The sequence below is a fragment of the Cricetulus griseus genome, chromosome 5 (genome assembly GCF_003668045.3).
Source record: "Cricetulus griseus strain 17A/GY chromosome 5, alternate assembly CriGri-PICRH-1.0, whole genome shotgun sequence".
NCBI lineage: Eukaryota > Metazoa > Chordata > Mammalia > Rodentia > Cricetidae > Cricetulus > Cricetulus griseus.
Genome location: NC_048598.1, coordinates 179,699,298 through 179,715,189, shown reverse-complemented (window position 1 = coordinate 179,715,189; position 15,892 = coordinate 179,699,298). Strand labels below are relative to the sequence as shown.

The 15,892-nt window shown below is 42.3% G+C and overlaps 3 gene segments (V, D, J or C); all 3 read right to left on the bottom strand.

Annotated features, from left to right (window-relative positions):
* Positions 1-538, bottom strand: LOC113838395. The segment is given in 2 exon segments: positions 1-413; positions 496-538. Coding segments are annotated over 2 exon segments (456 nt in total).
* A 4,635-nt stretch (positions 539-5,173) lies between these two features.
* Positions 5,174-5,628, bottom strand: LOC103164561. The segment is given in 2 exon segments: positions 5,174-5,501; positions 5,583-5,628. Coding segments are annotated over 2 exon segments (374 nt in total).
* Positions 5,629-12,005: 6,377 nt separating this feature from the next.
* On the bottom strand, positions 12,006-13,904 carry LOC113838394. The segment is given in 3 exon segments: positions 12,006-12,163; positions 13,452-13,778; positions 13,859-13,904. Coding segments are annotated over 3 exon segments (531 nt in total).
* Positions 13,905-15,892: the final 1,988 nt, after the last annotated feature.

Genomic DNA, 15,892 nt, shown 5'->3' with positions numbered 1-15,892 from the left:
TTAGAGATCCTGGGCTTGGCTAGGGCTGAGCGCCCCCTGCTGGCCCAGAGCTCCTCTGCAGGGAGGTTTTTGCGTGGGCTCATGCTGAAGTCCCCTCACTGTGTGTCTTGCACAGTAATATGTGGCTGTGTCCTCAGTGGTCACAGAGTTCAGCTGCAGGAAGAACTGGTTCTTGGCTGTGTCTCTGGTGATGGAGATGCGGCTCTTGAGGGATGGGTTGTAGTCGGTGCCACCAGTGCTACCTATGCCCCCCATCCACTCCAGCTTCTTCCCTGGGAACTGCCTGATCCAGTGCCAGCTGTAACCACTGTTGGTGATGGAGAAACCAGTGACAGAGCAAGTGAGGGACAGCGACTGTGAGGGCTTCACCAGGCCAGGTCCTGACTCCTGAAGCTGGATCTGGGACAGGACACCTGCAGACAGGAAGAGTCAATTCTGTCAATCACATGTTGTCACATCCCCTCATGGACACATGTATGAAATGGTCACACTCACCAGGAAGGGCTGTCACCAAGTACAGAAGACACAACAGTCTCATCTTCTAGGCTATACCCCCTTTTCTCAGAGGTCAGCCTCCTGTGAGAGAGATGTGAGCTCCCACAGCTCAGGAGGGGATTTAACTAAGAGCTAGAAGATGCATTTGCATGTGGGGAGTCAGCCTTGTCCTTATAAAAGAGGAGGGTGGATACCACTCCATTTCCTCATTACAACACAGCCATCACTGTGTCTTACTTCCTACAGAGTGAGTCTGCAATAGAGAGCATGGGGACCACAGGGCTCACAGGACACACACACTGGCATGACCCCACCTCCATTTCCTAGACCAACACCCCCCAATCTTCTGCTCCTATGTATATTTTTCTTTTTTCCATTCATTTATTTCTTAACATTTTATATATTATTCTTTAATTAATTAATTTTATATTCAAATTCCACTTTCTCCTCCCTCCTCTCCCTTCCCTTCTCCCAATGCCCCCACCTCCCATCTGCTCCTTGTAGAGTATAAGTCCTTCCCTAGGAAGCTACTAATTCTGTCCTTCATCTCCTTGAGGCTGACCAAGGTGCCTCCCCACCCCCTGGCAGCCCTGTGTCTAGGCTGGGCAGGTTCTCTCTCCATGTAGAATGGGCTCCACTAAGTCTGATTCTGCATTAGAGTTAGATCTTGTTCACACCATCAGTGGCCTCATGTATTGTCCCTGCTGCACCACTGTCACCTATATTAAGGGAGTCTTGTTCAGTCTTATGCAGGTTCCCCGTTAGTCAGACCAGAGTCACTGATCTCTCACTGTCTCAGGTCTGCTGATTCTGTGGAATTCCCCATCATGATCTTGACCCCTTTGTTCATATCATCCTTCCTCCCTCACTTTGATTGCACCCCAGGAGCTTGGCCCATTGGTTAGTTGTGGATTTCTGCATCTGCTTCTATCTGTTCATGGTAGAGGGTTAAAGCTTCTCTGGGGTTGAGGATTGTAGTCTGTGTATCTTTTGCTTCATTTCTGATATCCACTTATGATTGAGTACATACTATATTTGTTTTGTGGAATGGGTTTCCTCAATCAGCCTGTTTTTTTTTTCTACCTTAGTCAATTTGTCTGCAGATTTTAGGATGTCTTTTTTTGTTACTGCTGAGTAGTACTCCATTGTGTAAATATATCACAGTTTCTTCATCCATTATTTGGTTAAGGGGCATCTAGTTTATTACCAAGTTCTGGATTTTACGAATAATGCTGCTATGAATGTAATTGCTGCTTCTGTATTTTTAGGTCTCATGCCAACTCCAATCTACTATTCACACTTGGCTTCCTGAGTTCCTGGTTTCTGATTAGGAAGACCACACTGCTCAAGTTTTTCTTCCCTTTTCCAGCCAAGTAATGTTTTCCCATCTTTCCTAGAAAGTTAGCACACGGTCATGTCATTGTAGCATGGGGTCCATACCTACTTCTGTTATGATAAATCTTTCCACCAAAAGCCTCCAAGCCCCCACTGCCACGTGTGCACTCTACGCCAGCTGCCTGCCTGAGTTAGGGCCCCAATTAATGCACAGAGACAGTTGTATTGGGTACAATGCTGCTTGGCCAATGACTAGGATTCTCATCTGTTATCTCAGTCTTACTTATCATAAATCTATATGTTTTATAAGACTTATATTATCGCACAAATTCCATTGGCACTCTCCCTTACCGGTGGATCACATCACTGCTGCAGGAAGCAAAGGGGAAAAAAGGAACACATCCTGTTTCTCCTTGCTTAAATGAGTCTCCTTGCTATGTCACTTCCTGCCTGGATCACCACTTCTCTACTACATTTCCCAGAATCCTCTTTGACTCTTAGTCTAACTTGCTGTCTCATTGGCCAAACAGTATTTTATTTATCATCCAGCAAGACAAACACATACACAGAAGCACTTCCCCATCATGCTTCTTCCTCCTTCCTGACTGCAGAATGTAGAGGAAACACATGCTGATGGGAGAAGCTTCTTCCCATACTTCCTCCTCCCTCCTCAACTCCCAAGTCCCCCCATCCGTATTCACCACCTTGCTGCCTTTTGAAAACAAGTAGGATTCTGGTGAATAAAATACAATGGTGAAGAAAGGAAAATGAGATATAAAATAACATATTTGAACAGGACAAAACAAAAAAAAAAAAAAACAAAGAAAAGCCAAAGAAAAGGCACAAGAAACACGTGTGGTTGCAGAGACCACTCAATTTATATACTCAGAATTCCCATAAAAAGACAAAATGAGAAGCTGTTATATATAGGCAAAGGAAGTCTAGGATAAAATAAGAGATGAATAGATAAATGTATGAAATAGAAATAAAGCCATGTGATATCATGACACAGGCAACCTCCCAAAGGTATTTGAATTTGATCTTGATGGCATCTGCTGATGGATCTCCTGCCAGTGCTTAGGACTGTTTGGTTTCCTCCACCTGACACCCTTTGAGAAATCTCATTTTTCAATTTAAAGGTGTTATGAATTGGAGATAGGTTCTAGGCTAGGGATGGGGACCACGTGCACACCTCCTTGTGCTCTAGAACCCAATCTGCTGTCGACAAATGCATGTTCTGGTTTTCCAATAGGGAAATTCTTTCTACTCTGAGTAAACTGTCTTCATGGTGATTGAGAGAGTCTTTGAACAGTGTTATTTCTGTTATTGTAGCATTCCCAGGAGAGTGACACAGATTCCAGGAACTAATGGATCCTGTAACCTTCTACGGGAGGGTTCTAACTGCCATAGGAGATGGTCTCCTGGGCCTTATATGTGGTTAACTGAGAGGAATAAACTCTGAGTAGAGTCAGGAAACAGCCTTGCTGTCCTCTCTGCACTTACTCCCCAGGCTCTGCATGAATGATTTATTTTGGTTTTCCTTTTTGATGCCTCATAGCAAAAATACTTAGCAACATTATTGATCATATGGAGTTGTTGTCATTTGAAAATCATAATACACAATATCAGACTGTGTACCTCTGTGTTTTCTTTGACAGAGCATAGTCTCCAATTGATTATTTTCACCCCATGTAGGGAATGCTTTGAAATGTTGTAGACAGTTTTATTCTCTATCAGCAATCCTTCATAGGTCAGGAAGGTTGTCTGAAGAACCTTGTGTGACTGTAATACATCAGGGTAGACATAAGATGGAGTTCTGTGGAGAATGGAAGCTTTGACTGTTCTTGAGAAATCCAGTCTCTCCCCACAGAAGTCAGCCCTATGAATCTTGCATTAGTCCAGCAAGTTCACATCTAACAACAACCCAACCTTCATATCACTGTTAGTCTTTCTGCTGAGAGTTCCCAGGGATATACAGATAAGGAATCCTCTTTACTTTATATCCTGAGGCTATGGTTTATATCTGAGCAAGAGAGTTCATGATGGTGATGAACCTTTATGCTGCACATAAACCATTGGGAGGACACTTGGCCTTGGAGGACAAGAAATTTCTGCAATAAAAATTGTCAGATGTAGTCCTGCTATAAATGGCAGAATTATTTTTCTCGATATTCAGCCTTTGTAGAGCCAAGGTATGTGTGTTCTCCTAATTAAAACAGAACAAAACTGAAAAAGCATACATAGTCAGGATTCCTTAGATACAGATATGTGAAAATTATAACAGTGTCAAAAATCAACAGAGGTTGTAAGTGTGCCTTGACAGCTCTAAAACAAAATCTCTCTCCTCTCTCTCTCTCTCTCTCTCTCTCTCTCTCTCTCTCTCTCTGTGTGTGTGTGTGTGTGTGTGTGTGTGTGTGTGTGTGTGGTGTGTGTGGTTGTGTTTCTGTGTGAGCTTGTATAGCTTGTATATGTGCTGGTTGGGGGTGGTGAGGTTTTCATGTGCTGTACACTGATGTCCAGTCAACGTCAATCAGTATCAACCTAAATCTTGTGACAAAGACAATCCAATTTTGGGAAACAGGTGAATGAACACCCAGGTATCCTCATTACAGCAACAACACTTTGACCATTAATAAGTGTAGAATCCCCCTGATCTTGCCAAGAGTTACATGAGCAGGGGCCCAGAATTTTGTCAAAGTAACAGAGTCTATACACAGAGGACTCCAAAGTATGATATTTAGTTCCGTCTTCATCTCTCAAATGATAAGAAATTTGATTACTACTAAAATAAGCAGTCCAAGATTAGAGTTACCTATAAATGATTATGTAAGAATTGGAATTATGAGGAATGGTAAAGGGACTCCCCACTAATTTATGGAGACAACGTCCACCAAAGTATTTGCTGTGCTGTTAGGTACATCAAACTGAATTTTTAAAGGTGGTTTGGCTGTTCTTTTATTGTTGAATTTTATTTCCCTAGGCAAATTCATATTATAGTATATTCTCAATAAAATTCAAGTGTCTTAGACTTAAAGGACACACACACATACACACACATCATAATATATAGTCACAGGTTCTTATTTTCTGTTTCATTAAAGAAGAATCATGTCAATGGGGGTGGTCACTGATAAAGGTCTCATCACGTTGTGGTAGACTGAAGGGCACTGTCAATCAACATCACTTCATTCTCAGATGCCATTGGAAAAATTGACAAACAACTCATAGGATTTTTGGGAGAAGGCTGACAACAGGGCACTCAGATTGATTAATTCTGTTGAAGTCCCCAGGCAGAACTTCTATGTCATCTCAGCTTCCTGCTCCTCCAGGTTTTCTGACACATTCAGGATGTGATTGCAGCACTGTGTCTTGCACAGTAATAGACTGCAGAGTCCTCAGATGTCAGGCTGCTGAGCTCCATGTAGGCTGTGCTGGATGATGTCTCTGCAGTCACTGTGGCCTTGCCCTGAACTTCTGGTTGTACTAAGTATCACCATTTTCTGGATCAATCCTTCCAATCCACTCCAGGCCATGTCCAGGTTTCTGTTTCACCCAGTGCATATAGCTATTAATGAAGTTGAAGCCTGAAGTCTGGCAGGACAACTTCGCTGAGGCACCAGGCTGCACCAGCTCAGCCCCAGACTGCTGCAACTGGACATGGGAGTGGACACCTGTGAATAGAAAGGCAGAATGGGTGTCACTGTCACCTGAGTGCATGGCCCCTCCTCAAGTCTGGAACTTGGAGCCCTTACCTGTAGCTGCTGTCACCAGGAAGAGGATGATCCAGCTCCATTCCATGGTGAGGACCTGTGTGCTCAGTGACTGTGGAGAGGACAGTGATCATATGTTGTTGGTGGTGTGGACATCCCTGTATTTACCACCATAGGCTCACATGATTTGCATATTCATGAGCAGGGTAATTCTTAGATAAGGACCTAGTCCAGTTAGAAAAGAAGAAGGTAGAGGACCCCTGGGAGAGACAGCAGGATGCTGAGGGCCAATTCTGAATCCTCTCTGAGGAAATGTATAATTTACTTCTTCCTGGATTCCAGGGCAGATGCTGATGATGTAACAACACGACATTTCTACTATTAAGTATTGACTCAATTATGGTGAACAAAAACTCAACTACAAGAGAATGTGTGCAACAAGTTCACTAATTTAAAACTACTGCTCTCTGAATCTTGCATATAGTGTGTTCATTCCCTCATTACTTGACCACAGGTTTGAGAAAGTCTTCAGGTTATTATTCCCTGTACTCTCAACCCCAAGTTAGTTTCCTACCCCTTCAGGGTTTCTGACACACCTCAGATGTGTGCTGGGACACTGTTGTTTGAACAGTAATAGACATCAGAGACCTCATTTTTCAACCTGCTTGTCTCCATGTAGACTGTGTTGGATATTGTGTCTGCAGTCAGTGTGACTCTGCCCTGAATGTTCTGTAAATAATTTGTTTGGCCAATTCTTGGGAGTATCAATCCTACCATTGCTATCTCATGTATAGGTTTTGCTGCAGCCTATTCATATACAAAATTGGAAAGCCATCTTTGTCAAAGTCCTTGCAGGAAAATTTTACTGAACTACAGGACTCCCCAGTACAACTCCAAACATCTGCAACTGAACCTAACAAGGGACATCCCATACAGAAAGAATGGCATGATCACTTCCGTCTCTGCCCCCCCCCATCAGTCCTTCTCCTGGAAATGGATTTACCTATAGTTGCTGCTACCAGGTAGAGGACAATCTTACTTCAGTCCACTGTGAGAACTTGTGTGCTCAGGAACTGTGGTCAAATGAGGACTAATGCAGTCCTGCTGGTTGTGTGGATATCCCTGTAAATTATCTAATCATGGCAAATGGTATTTAGTCCATCAAAACATGATCATTTTGAGACAGAACAGGTAGAGTTTTTCCATGTTAGTCAGGGACAGGGAGAATGAGGTTCAAGTCCTAAACCTGTCTGGAGAAATAAATTCCTTGCTTAATCCCAGCCCCTGTGTGGACTGCGCTCTTCCATCCCAGTGAGAATCCAGTCACCACATCCGGGTACATTGGAGTGAACCACACTTCAAGGGTTCAAGGCTCATCTGAACCTCCTTATGGTCAACCATGTTTATGATGCTGAGGAGACACGTTGACCACCCTGGCCCCATCAGACACTGGCACAGAGCTGTGGAGGCTGCTGTCCATTCCACACCAGTGATCAGCAGGAATGTGCTCACCTCTGATGTGAGCTGGGAACTCCTGGGACACTTTTCCCAAAATGTTGCCCAGTGTTCTGGAGCTCAAATACTCTTAACCTTTACTGATAATTATTTCATAAACTATTATCCTCTCCAGCAGCTGTATGAATCCATTCTGGATCTTGGTGACATCACTATGGATTTTATTTAACACACAGCCTCTGCAGTGTTGCAGCATGGAGATCTCACATGTCAGCTACAGCACAGTCTCTCAATGTAATGACAATGAAATCTAGAGTTTGTTGAAATCTACTCAATGTACAACATCATTTACTGCTTTTGCTGCCCTTTACTTCCCAGAGATTGATGGAACCACATTGCCCCCTGCTGCTTCTCAGGACTGTATGAGTTCTAATATACAGACACCTCACTATGACTCTTCTTTATTTATCTTCTTGGTAATGTGCCTGATGATGCTGAGTAGAGATTTCATGCATGGATGATGAGCTGTGCCTTAAAATCTGTCTCCATGAATCACAGTCCTTTCTCTAGGGCTGTTATATGAAGCTTTATCAGTGACCACTGGTGATGAAGGGAGTGAACAGAGACAGCACAATTGTTGGATGGGATCCAGAATTGCTTTATAGTGCAATTTCCCAAATCCTTCTGCTGCACTTGGGACAGTAAACTCACAACTCCTTGAATATGAACAAATGTGGTATGTGCAGATCTGTTCCCAACTACAGAATGTGTTCACTTCACCTTTGAGAAGTGATACGAATTTATGGAAATTTAGACTTGGTGCAATCTGTTTGCTAATTCATCATTTGTATTATGGGTGGGGTGTACACCTCTATGTAAATATTTAAAAGGGATTCTTCATTCCTTTTTCATCTACCTTTCTGGCTCTAAATGGTGGCTGTGTTCTCTCTGAATCTAGCTTTTCCAAGATCAGCGGGCGTCCTCTTATTCATGTAAAGTCATGGCTATTGATTTTCAGAGACTTGGATGTACTTGCTATAAGGTTAGTGAATGACAGCTGTGGAACTGAATAATCCACTACCAGCTCCAAGGAGTGAGTGGAATCAGTATATAGACATAGATTAGATATAGATATAGATATAGATATAGATCATATGTTTGTCCACATGCATATACCTGTGTGACTTGTAGGCACACATAATCTCCCCTAAAATATGCTGCATCTTCAGTTGTAGATGGGTTTGTCTGGATGGAAGTACTGTGACTATGAGACAAATGCATTTCAGTCCCATACAAGAATCTCCTGCATTGAAAACTTTCAAGTGTCTCATGGTACTCGATATTCCATTTCTGTATGTAAGTGTTTTGACTGCCTCATGTACTCAAAGAAGAGTTGTTGAAGTCAAGCTCACATGTACAATATATGTAGTACATCGTAGATGCTTTTTTGTGCAGGATGTTTCTTCCCAGCATTGCTGAAATGGGTGACTGCTATTGATTCTAATTAAAGAGGGCTAATCATTCACAATACAACATGGGCAGGAAAACACAACACAGCAATTTCACAGAAGAGTGAGAACATTAATAAAAATAATTAAATATTGATGCATATAAGTATTTGAAACAATTTTGAATTTAGAATTGAAGTAGGTCTGTGTTTCCAAGAACTGATAATGAGAGACAGCTCTACTTAGAGAAAGTGAAAATGGACAACTGTGGGAAGAATCCAAATCTAAGAGATCTGCCTGGAAAAGAAACCAGATTTCCAGCAGAGACATGGGCCATGAAGACTCTCTTGATGATGTCATGTGGGGTAAATGGAAATGACACCAGAATTCCAGCAGAGACATTGGCCATGAAGACTCTCTTGATGACATCATGTGGAATAACTGGAAATGACACCAGAATTCCAGCAGAGACATGGGCCATGAAGACAGAAGAGGACAATGTTGATGATGTCATATAGGATAACAGCCAATGTGCTAATGGCAACTGAAACATGATCTTTCTTGTAAGTAACAGAGACCTGTCTGACTGTGTCTATGCTTGACTAAGTCTGGAAGGGAGCGCTTATCTCTGAAGATTCTGAACATGTTCTGAGAAAACATCTGAGCAATGAAACATGTAGAAATATCCATAGATTCCTACCTGGGTATTGTCAGAGAAGGAAGACAGAAATGATCAATAGTACAGTAGGCAACTGACAGTGATTGTTGGTAACACTCCAAACAGGATGTTCATGCACACGCCAATAACATAAATAACTATGTTCTGCCTATCCACACTGTCCTAATTAATCAAATTACAATTGATACATGATTTTGTAGGGGGTTATATTTTAATAAAATATTAGTGTTTAAACAATAATTTCTGATCATAATTTATCTGTTTCCCAAGTAATCCTAGATCACATTCACTTCTTTACTAACCAATACCAAAAGAAAAGTTCTCTCTTTCTTTCTCTCTCTCACTCACTCTCTCAGACACACACACACATGCAGAAACACATGCACACACGAGCACACAAAACACCATATTAGAAATGACTAATATACAAACAAAAGAATAACAAGAAAAATGCCTGAATAAAATTATGTATGACAAAATGTATAAAATATACAATGTGCTTATTTTGTATTGGTCTTAGGCATAAAACCTACTGTGAAGAAGGCTTAATACAGCTTGTAACATTTCACTGAAGTACATTATTTTTCCTTTGCATGTAAGTATCAATTGCAGATAGTTTCTTGGTTAGGATTGAGTGTCCATGCCCAATGCCCCCTTTCAGTATTAGAATCCCCTGCAGCTTGAACCTGTGAAAGCCCCACATTCACTTACACAGTCTACTGGGTTCATGTGTGCACCAGTCCTATTGTGTCTGAAAAAGACTTTATCCGTGTAGTCATTCAACACCTGTGGGTCTTAAAATCTTTCTGTCTCTTCTCCTGCATTTGTCCCCCAGTACAGAGGAAAAAGTTTGCCTGAGACAACACATTTATGACTGAATGTGCAAACATCTTTCATGCTAGATAGACTTGAGAGTCTCCATATCACCTCCCATATTTTGCCAGAAGCTTCGCTCATGATAGTTGTGTGAGGTACAGATTAATGTGCATATATAGGCATGGCATCCAGAATTATTGTGTTGTTATATTCACAGTTGTGAATTTTACACAGTTGTCCACAAATTTCCAATCACTGCAATCTGTCAATACTATTCCTTATCTTGTGCTGACAGATGAACATAAAATTATTTTTCTTCTATGAATCATAATGTCGATATCTGACATCCAGGAGATCTGATTTATGACCCCTGTAAAAGAGTCCTAGGACATTTGCATTTCCCATCATCCCAAGGCCTATCTTGTCTCAGATTCTAGTAGTTTCAGGCTTGGGCTACATTCATAGAGTGTGCTTTAAATCCAATCTCACCATCAGGTCACCAATGTAGGTCACAGTGTCCTGTTAGGTTGATTCTCCTATAGAGCAGGCCAAGTGCCTTCTACTGCTATGAACAGTCAGTAGGGCTGAAGCCTGCAGTTAGGCACCAATTCAAATTCTCTATGTTCCGTGAGATATGTAAATGTTGCCTTCAAAAATAGGATGTTACAATTGACTTGGACATAGCCTAAGATCTCTTGTGGTTTCCATGGAGTCACTTTGGTCAATGACTCAATTTATAAAAGCTTATCCAGAAATGTCAATCTTCCCCATATCCAGGAGTTTCTTGAAGGAGAATGTTATAATAATTTTGAATCTGCTGTTCTGGGGACTTGAAGCCAAAGACTGAGTGGAACCACAGCCCTGATCCACCTGGATTAGGGACCACACACATACAGTTAGGATGGGATAGAGGTAGGTTAACATATTTCTTGTAAACTATTTTTAGGCAACTATGTGCTATAAATAACCTAAATTGTTAGATTCTTGTATGTTGACTGTATAAGTTCTTCTTTCTGTTTACAATGTTTTGCACAGAAGTATAAACATATATATATATATATATATATATATATATATCATTGTACTTGTTAAATTGTTTTGGGATGCTTCAGCCATTGTACAACTATGTTTCTGAAAATTACAGATCATAGTTATCCATGTTTCTTATACCTATGAGATTAGTCAGACAGATATATAATCTTCAAACACTTCATAGACCATAAATGTTTAAATACTAGTATTCCGTTGACATGAGACACAATTGCTCCTGACAGCACCAAGCTATTCCAGTGAGCATGGTGGGCACCACTGACAAATCCTTCTGGAGTTCATTCTCTCCTTGGCTACTGGTCTCTTGTGCAAAGACCTGACCCCATGTCAACAGCTGACTTTGGACATGATGTCCTACTGAACTTTCAAGAGATAAACTTAAAGAAGATTGCTGAACACTGCCAATCAGGTCTTTTAACCTCCCTGTTTCTGTGTTGGTCGCTCAGTTACTCTAGGTCTTAGTCAAAGCTGGTTGCTCCTATGCTGCTATGAGATTCTGGGTGACTGTCCAGGTAGCCCGTTGATTCTGTCTTCTCTACACCTTTGGGATTTGCTCACCTGCACTTCCTGCCTACCCTAGTATTGTTATCTTCCTTCTCAGGTCTCTGAAGAGGTTGATGATTAGACTGTCCAAGTATTGTTCTGTCTTCCTAGATAGAAATATTAGGTACAGGATTAAAATTTTCCAGTTTAGGACAACTTCATAGTAATTTATGTTATGTCTTTGCCCTAGGACTGGATATGTAGTTCATGACAATTGCTCTATGCTGCTTCACTGGCCATAGGTCATAAATTGTGTATGTTTTTACCATGCCTTCTCCAAGAGCATACTTGATATTTGCTATCATTGTATATAGTTTTGTATCAAGTCTAAATCTTATTTAGATTAAAAGGGGACTTGTAGTGAGATATTCATCCACTGTACTGGTAGCATTGACCATCCCCTTTTGGTCATGGTCAAAGGTGTGGATGTGATTGGTTAAAAGGAATAGGATTGGGGCTCCAGAAGCCCCTTCTTCAGTTCTCAGAGAGCATCCAGATGTCAGGGTCTGCATACTTGGAGTGGGAGTCCATGACAGTCACTATTTTCTGTGTAAGATTCTTTTCCCCAAATGAACTCCACTGTATCTTATTGTCAAGCCTCCTGATTTTCATGTCCAGTGTGAAGATTGATGCTGGAAGAGAAAACAGAAAGTAGGGAGTGCACAGGAAATCCTCAAAGGATTCTGAGAAAACCATCTCAGTGCCCACTTTCCAGGGTGATTCTCAGAGAACCACCCTATCAATGCACAGGGGAAGAGGGACAGGCGGCTCCTTCCGTAGTCTTTCCCTCCAACTTTCCTCATGACAAACCTGAGATCTCTGCTCTGAGCTCCTCTGGAATTCATCTCCTTCATGAAACTGAAGGAAAACAATGAAACAGGAACTTTGCCCATTAAGTGAGCCACTGTGATGGGGGATGAGAGGTTCAAAGCCTTAAGGACCACAAGAATCATGAGGAGCAGAGGGAATGACCATGTCCTCTAGGAGAGGTACTCACCTATCTGAGAGAAGAGGCCCAGATGAGGGCAATGTGTTCTTGCACTTACTTACCTGGTTTTTGGAAAATTCTGCCATATGTATTAATTCACTCAGATTTCTAAATGAATCTTACAGCATGGGTTGTACAAAGAACAGAATCATTTCCAGTTCATATATGAAAGCTTCAAATCCCACACTAAAGGCCGCATGGTTTCTAATGATGCCTCATCCCACCACGAGTCAATGGTCACATGAGAACTTTGAGACTCTGCTTCAGATGAAATTTGAATGTCAGAAAGCAGAGGTGGAGATGGGAAGAGGGACATGGGAGAAAGACGGAAAGAGAAAAAGACAGAGACGGGGACAGAGACGGGGACAAGGACAGAGAGATTCCAGTATCTGCATATTTTCCTTCTCACACAATGACAGTAGTGTATTTTGTTGATTCAAAGTTGCCCTGGACGACTTTTAACTTTGATAGCATCCTAACAAGCCACAATCCAAAGGAGCCTACGGTGTCACTTAATGTTCCCATGTTTGTTTTGTAGTGACAAAGTTCAGCTTATACTTCAATCGAGAGGCAATGAGAATCATGGCATATATTGATGCTCAAGAGGAAAAAGGGGGTCAAATGATGATTAGTGAGGTCAAATATTCTACTCATTATCCCCATCCCATCTATGAAAATAATGACACTGTTTTCTTATGGCCTTTACTGCCACCCGAGAATCTGTGAAAGCAGAAACACAATGGCAAGGAATAATGTCACCAGGGGCCAGCATGTGGTTGGTGAACATAACACTCCCCATCCCACAGGAAGTGGGTGGTCCTTCCTCACTCTGCTGCTTCCAGGCTGAGACCAGACTGCATGAGTTCACAGTGCCCGCTGTCACAGAGGCACTCCTGTCCCCTGCAGGAAGACTTGTTTTTGTGCAGGCTCACACTGAAGTTCCATCGCTGTGCCTCTTGCACAGTAATACACAGCTGTGTCTTCAGTGGTCACAGAGCTCAGCCTCAGGGAAAACTGATTCTTCGATGTGTCTACTGTCATGGTTATTCGGCTCTTGAGAGATGGGTTGTAGTTGGTGTCTCCATCGTTATAAATCTGACCCATCCACTCCAGCCCTTTCCCTGGACGCTGACGAATCCAATTCCACCAGTTACCACTGCTAATGGAGTAACCAGTCACAGTACAGGTGAGGGACAGTGACTGTGAGGGCTTCAGCAGACCAGGCCCTGACTCCTGCAGCTGCACCTGGGACAGGACACCTGTGAGCAAAGAACAACAGTGAGTCAGGAGCTCAGAACCAGCAGAACAAGGTTCTCCTCTGCTTCCCCGTGGAACTCACAGCTGGGAGCCATCAGCAGGAAAATGAAGACCCACAAGGATTTCATGTCCATTGTGGTGAATTCAAAGCCTCCCAGAAAATATTCTCCAGGGTGTAGGAGGCTCTGAATTTAAGCAGATGCTTGACTTCTGGTGGCATTGCTACAAATTTGCATGTGGGATGTTCCTCTAGGTAAATGTAGGAGAGCATGCTGCATGACCACTTTCACCACATGTGTGAGAAGGCTGCAAGCTTGTCTCTCTGAGAGCCCAGCTCTCTCTCACTCAGCAATTCTCACAAGATCTTGACATGAAAGGGGGGGATGTGCACAGTGGGTTTATCTAGGGCCAGAGTTGTCACCGACAATAAATAAATGCATCAAAATTCACCATTCACTAGACGTCCCCCAGAATGGCCACTGGATGACCACATTTTAATCACCAGTTGAAATATTAATATTATTGTCTATTTTGGGAAATGGCAATGACTTTAGCTCTCATCTCTGAGTGGACAGCACAAGGATACATGTTCTGCTTCTGCTCATGTCATAACCCACTATAAGGAAAGTGACATCACACACCATCATCCCAGAGTCAGCCTTAAAACATGCCCTCATCTGTACTCAGTCCTGTGAAGTTCCATGTTCATACATGTTCCTACCCTCTACAGTGCAGCCAGGCTGTATATAATATGTACTAAGTGTACTAAATGAGAGAGAGAGAGAGAGAGAGAGAGAGAGAGAGAGAGAGAGAGAGAGAGAACCTGAGAGTGGAGTCCTAATCAGATCAGCAGTCGTGCAGTGAAGTGATCAGCAGTGTAGTTCAGGTAATAAAGTACTCACATATGAAATCCACACAAAGTTAAATAAAACAAAAAGTTTTGCTGTTTAAATCAGAATAAAAGGAGGAGAGAGAGTGGGGTGAGAGGGGAGGAGGGATGGGAGGAGGGAGATGGGGAGGGGAGGGATTGTTGTGATGAAGCAGGAGGAGGAGGAGGGGGATCAGAAGATGAAGGAAGGAGGAGGAAGAGCAGAAGAGAGAGAGGAGGAGGGGGTGGAGTCATCTTCACACAACTCACTGAAGTCTTGGGGATCAATGTGAAGGAGTGTGGGAAGAGCATAAGAGTCAGAGAAACAGGGGGATTGCTGTGGGAGTATTTTTCCTAGAAATGCCAAAATCTGCACCCATGAGGTCTCTCCAGCTTAAATAGCAGCTTCCTTTATGGCTTTGTAGCCACATTTTTGTACCTCAGAAATGAGGAAATTTGGGCAGAGAAAATTGTTTGTCCTGGGCATTGTAGAGACAATCAGGAGCCACTATCCAGTAGAGGCCAACAGAACCCCACCACGATGGCAGACATTCTAAACTATTTTCATACAATGATGAATGTCCCTAGGTGAAGAGGTGTAGACCAGCTGCAGTAAAGTGTGCCCCCCCTTCTCACAAAATACATCTTACAGAATTCTCCCCCTACCCCATCACAGTGATTACAGACAGGATAGGACGTGCTCACCAGGATGCAACCATAGTGAGACACATCTCAAGGTGGAGGGTGTGTGCAATTAATGTCAATGATTTAGTATCAAATGCTCACAGGTTTTTTTTTTGGAGGGGTTTGAGACAGGGTTTCTCTGTGGCTTTGGAGACTGTCCTGGATTTAGCTCCTATAGACCAGTCTAGTCTTGAACTCACAGAGATCCACCTGACTCTGCCTCTAGAGTGCTGGGATTAAAGGCATGCACCACCAAAGCCCGACAAGTGCTCACAGTTTTTAACAACCTAGGTTTTGCCTATATTGCAATTTTGTACTTTTAAATTAGCCTTAAATTCAAGGACAGTTAAATAAGAGCTATTTTAAATGATATTTTTTATTCCAAATGTAATATTCCTTACATCTATATGAGGTTATAACATAACCAAATACCTTCATTATACACCTGTACATTTATTAGTGAAAGTCTAAATCCTTCCCTGCTCTCTGTCTCCCTGAGTCTATCAGTCTAGCTGTCTATCTATGTTTTATCCATCTATTTTTCTATCTATCTATCTCTTTAGC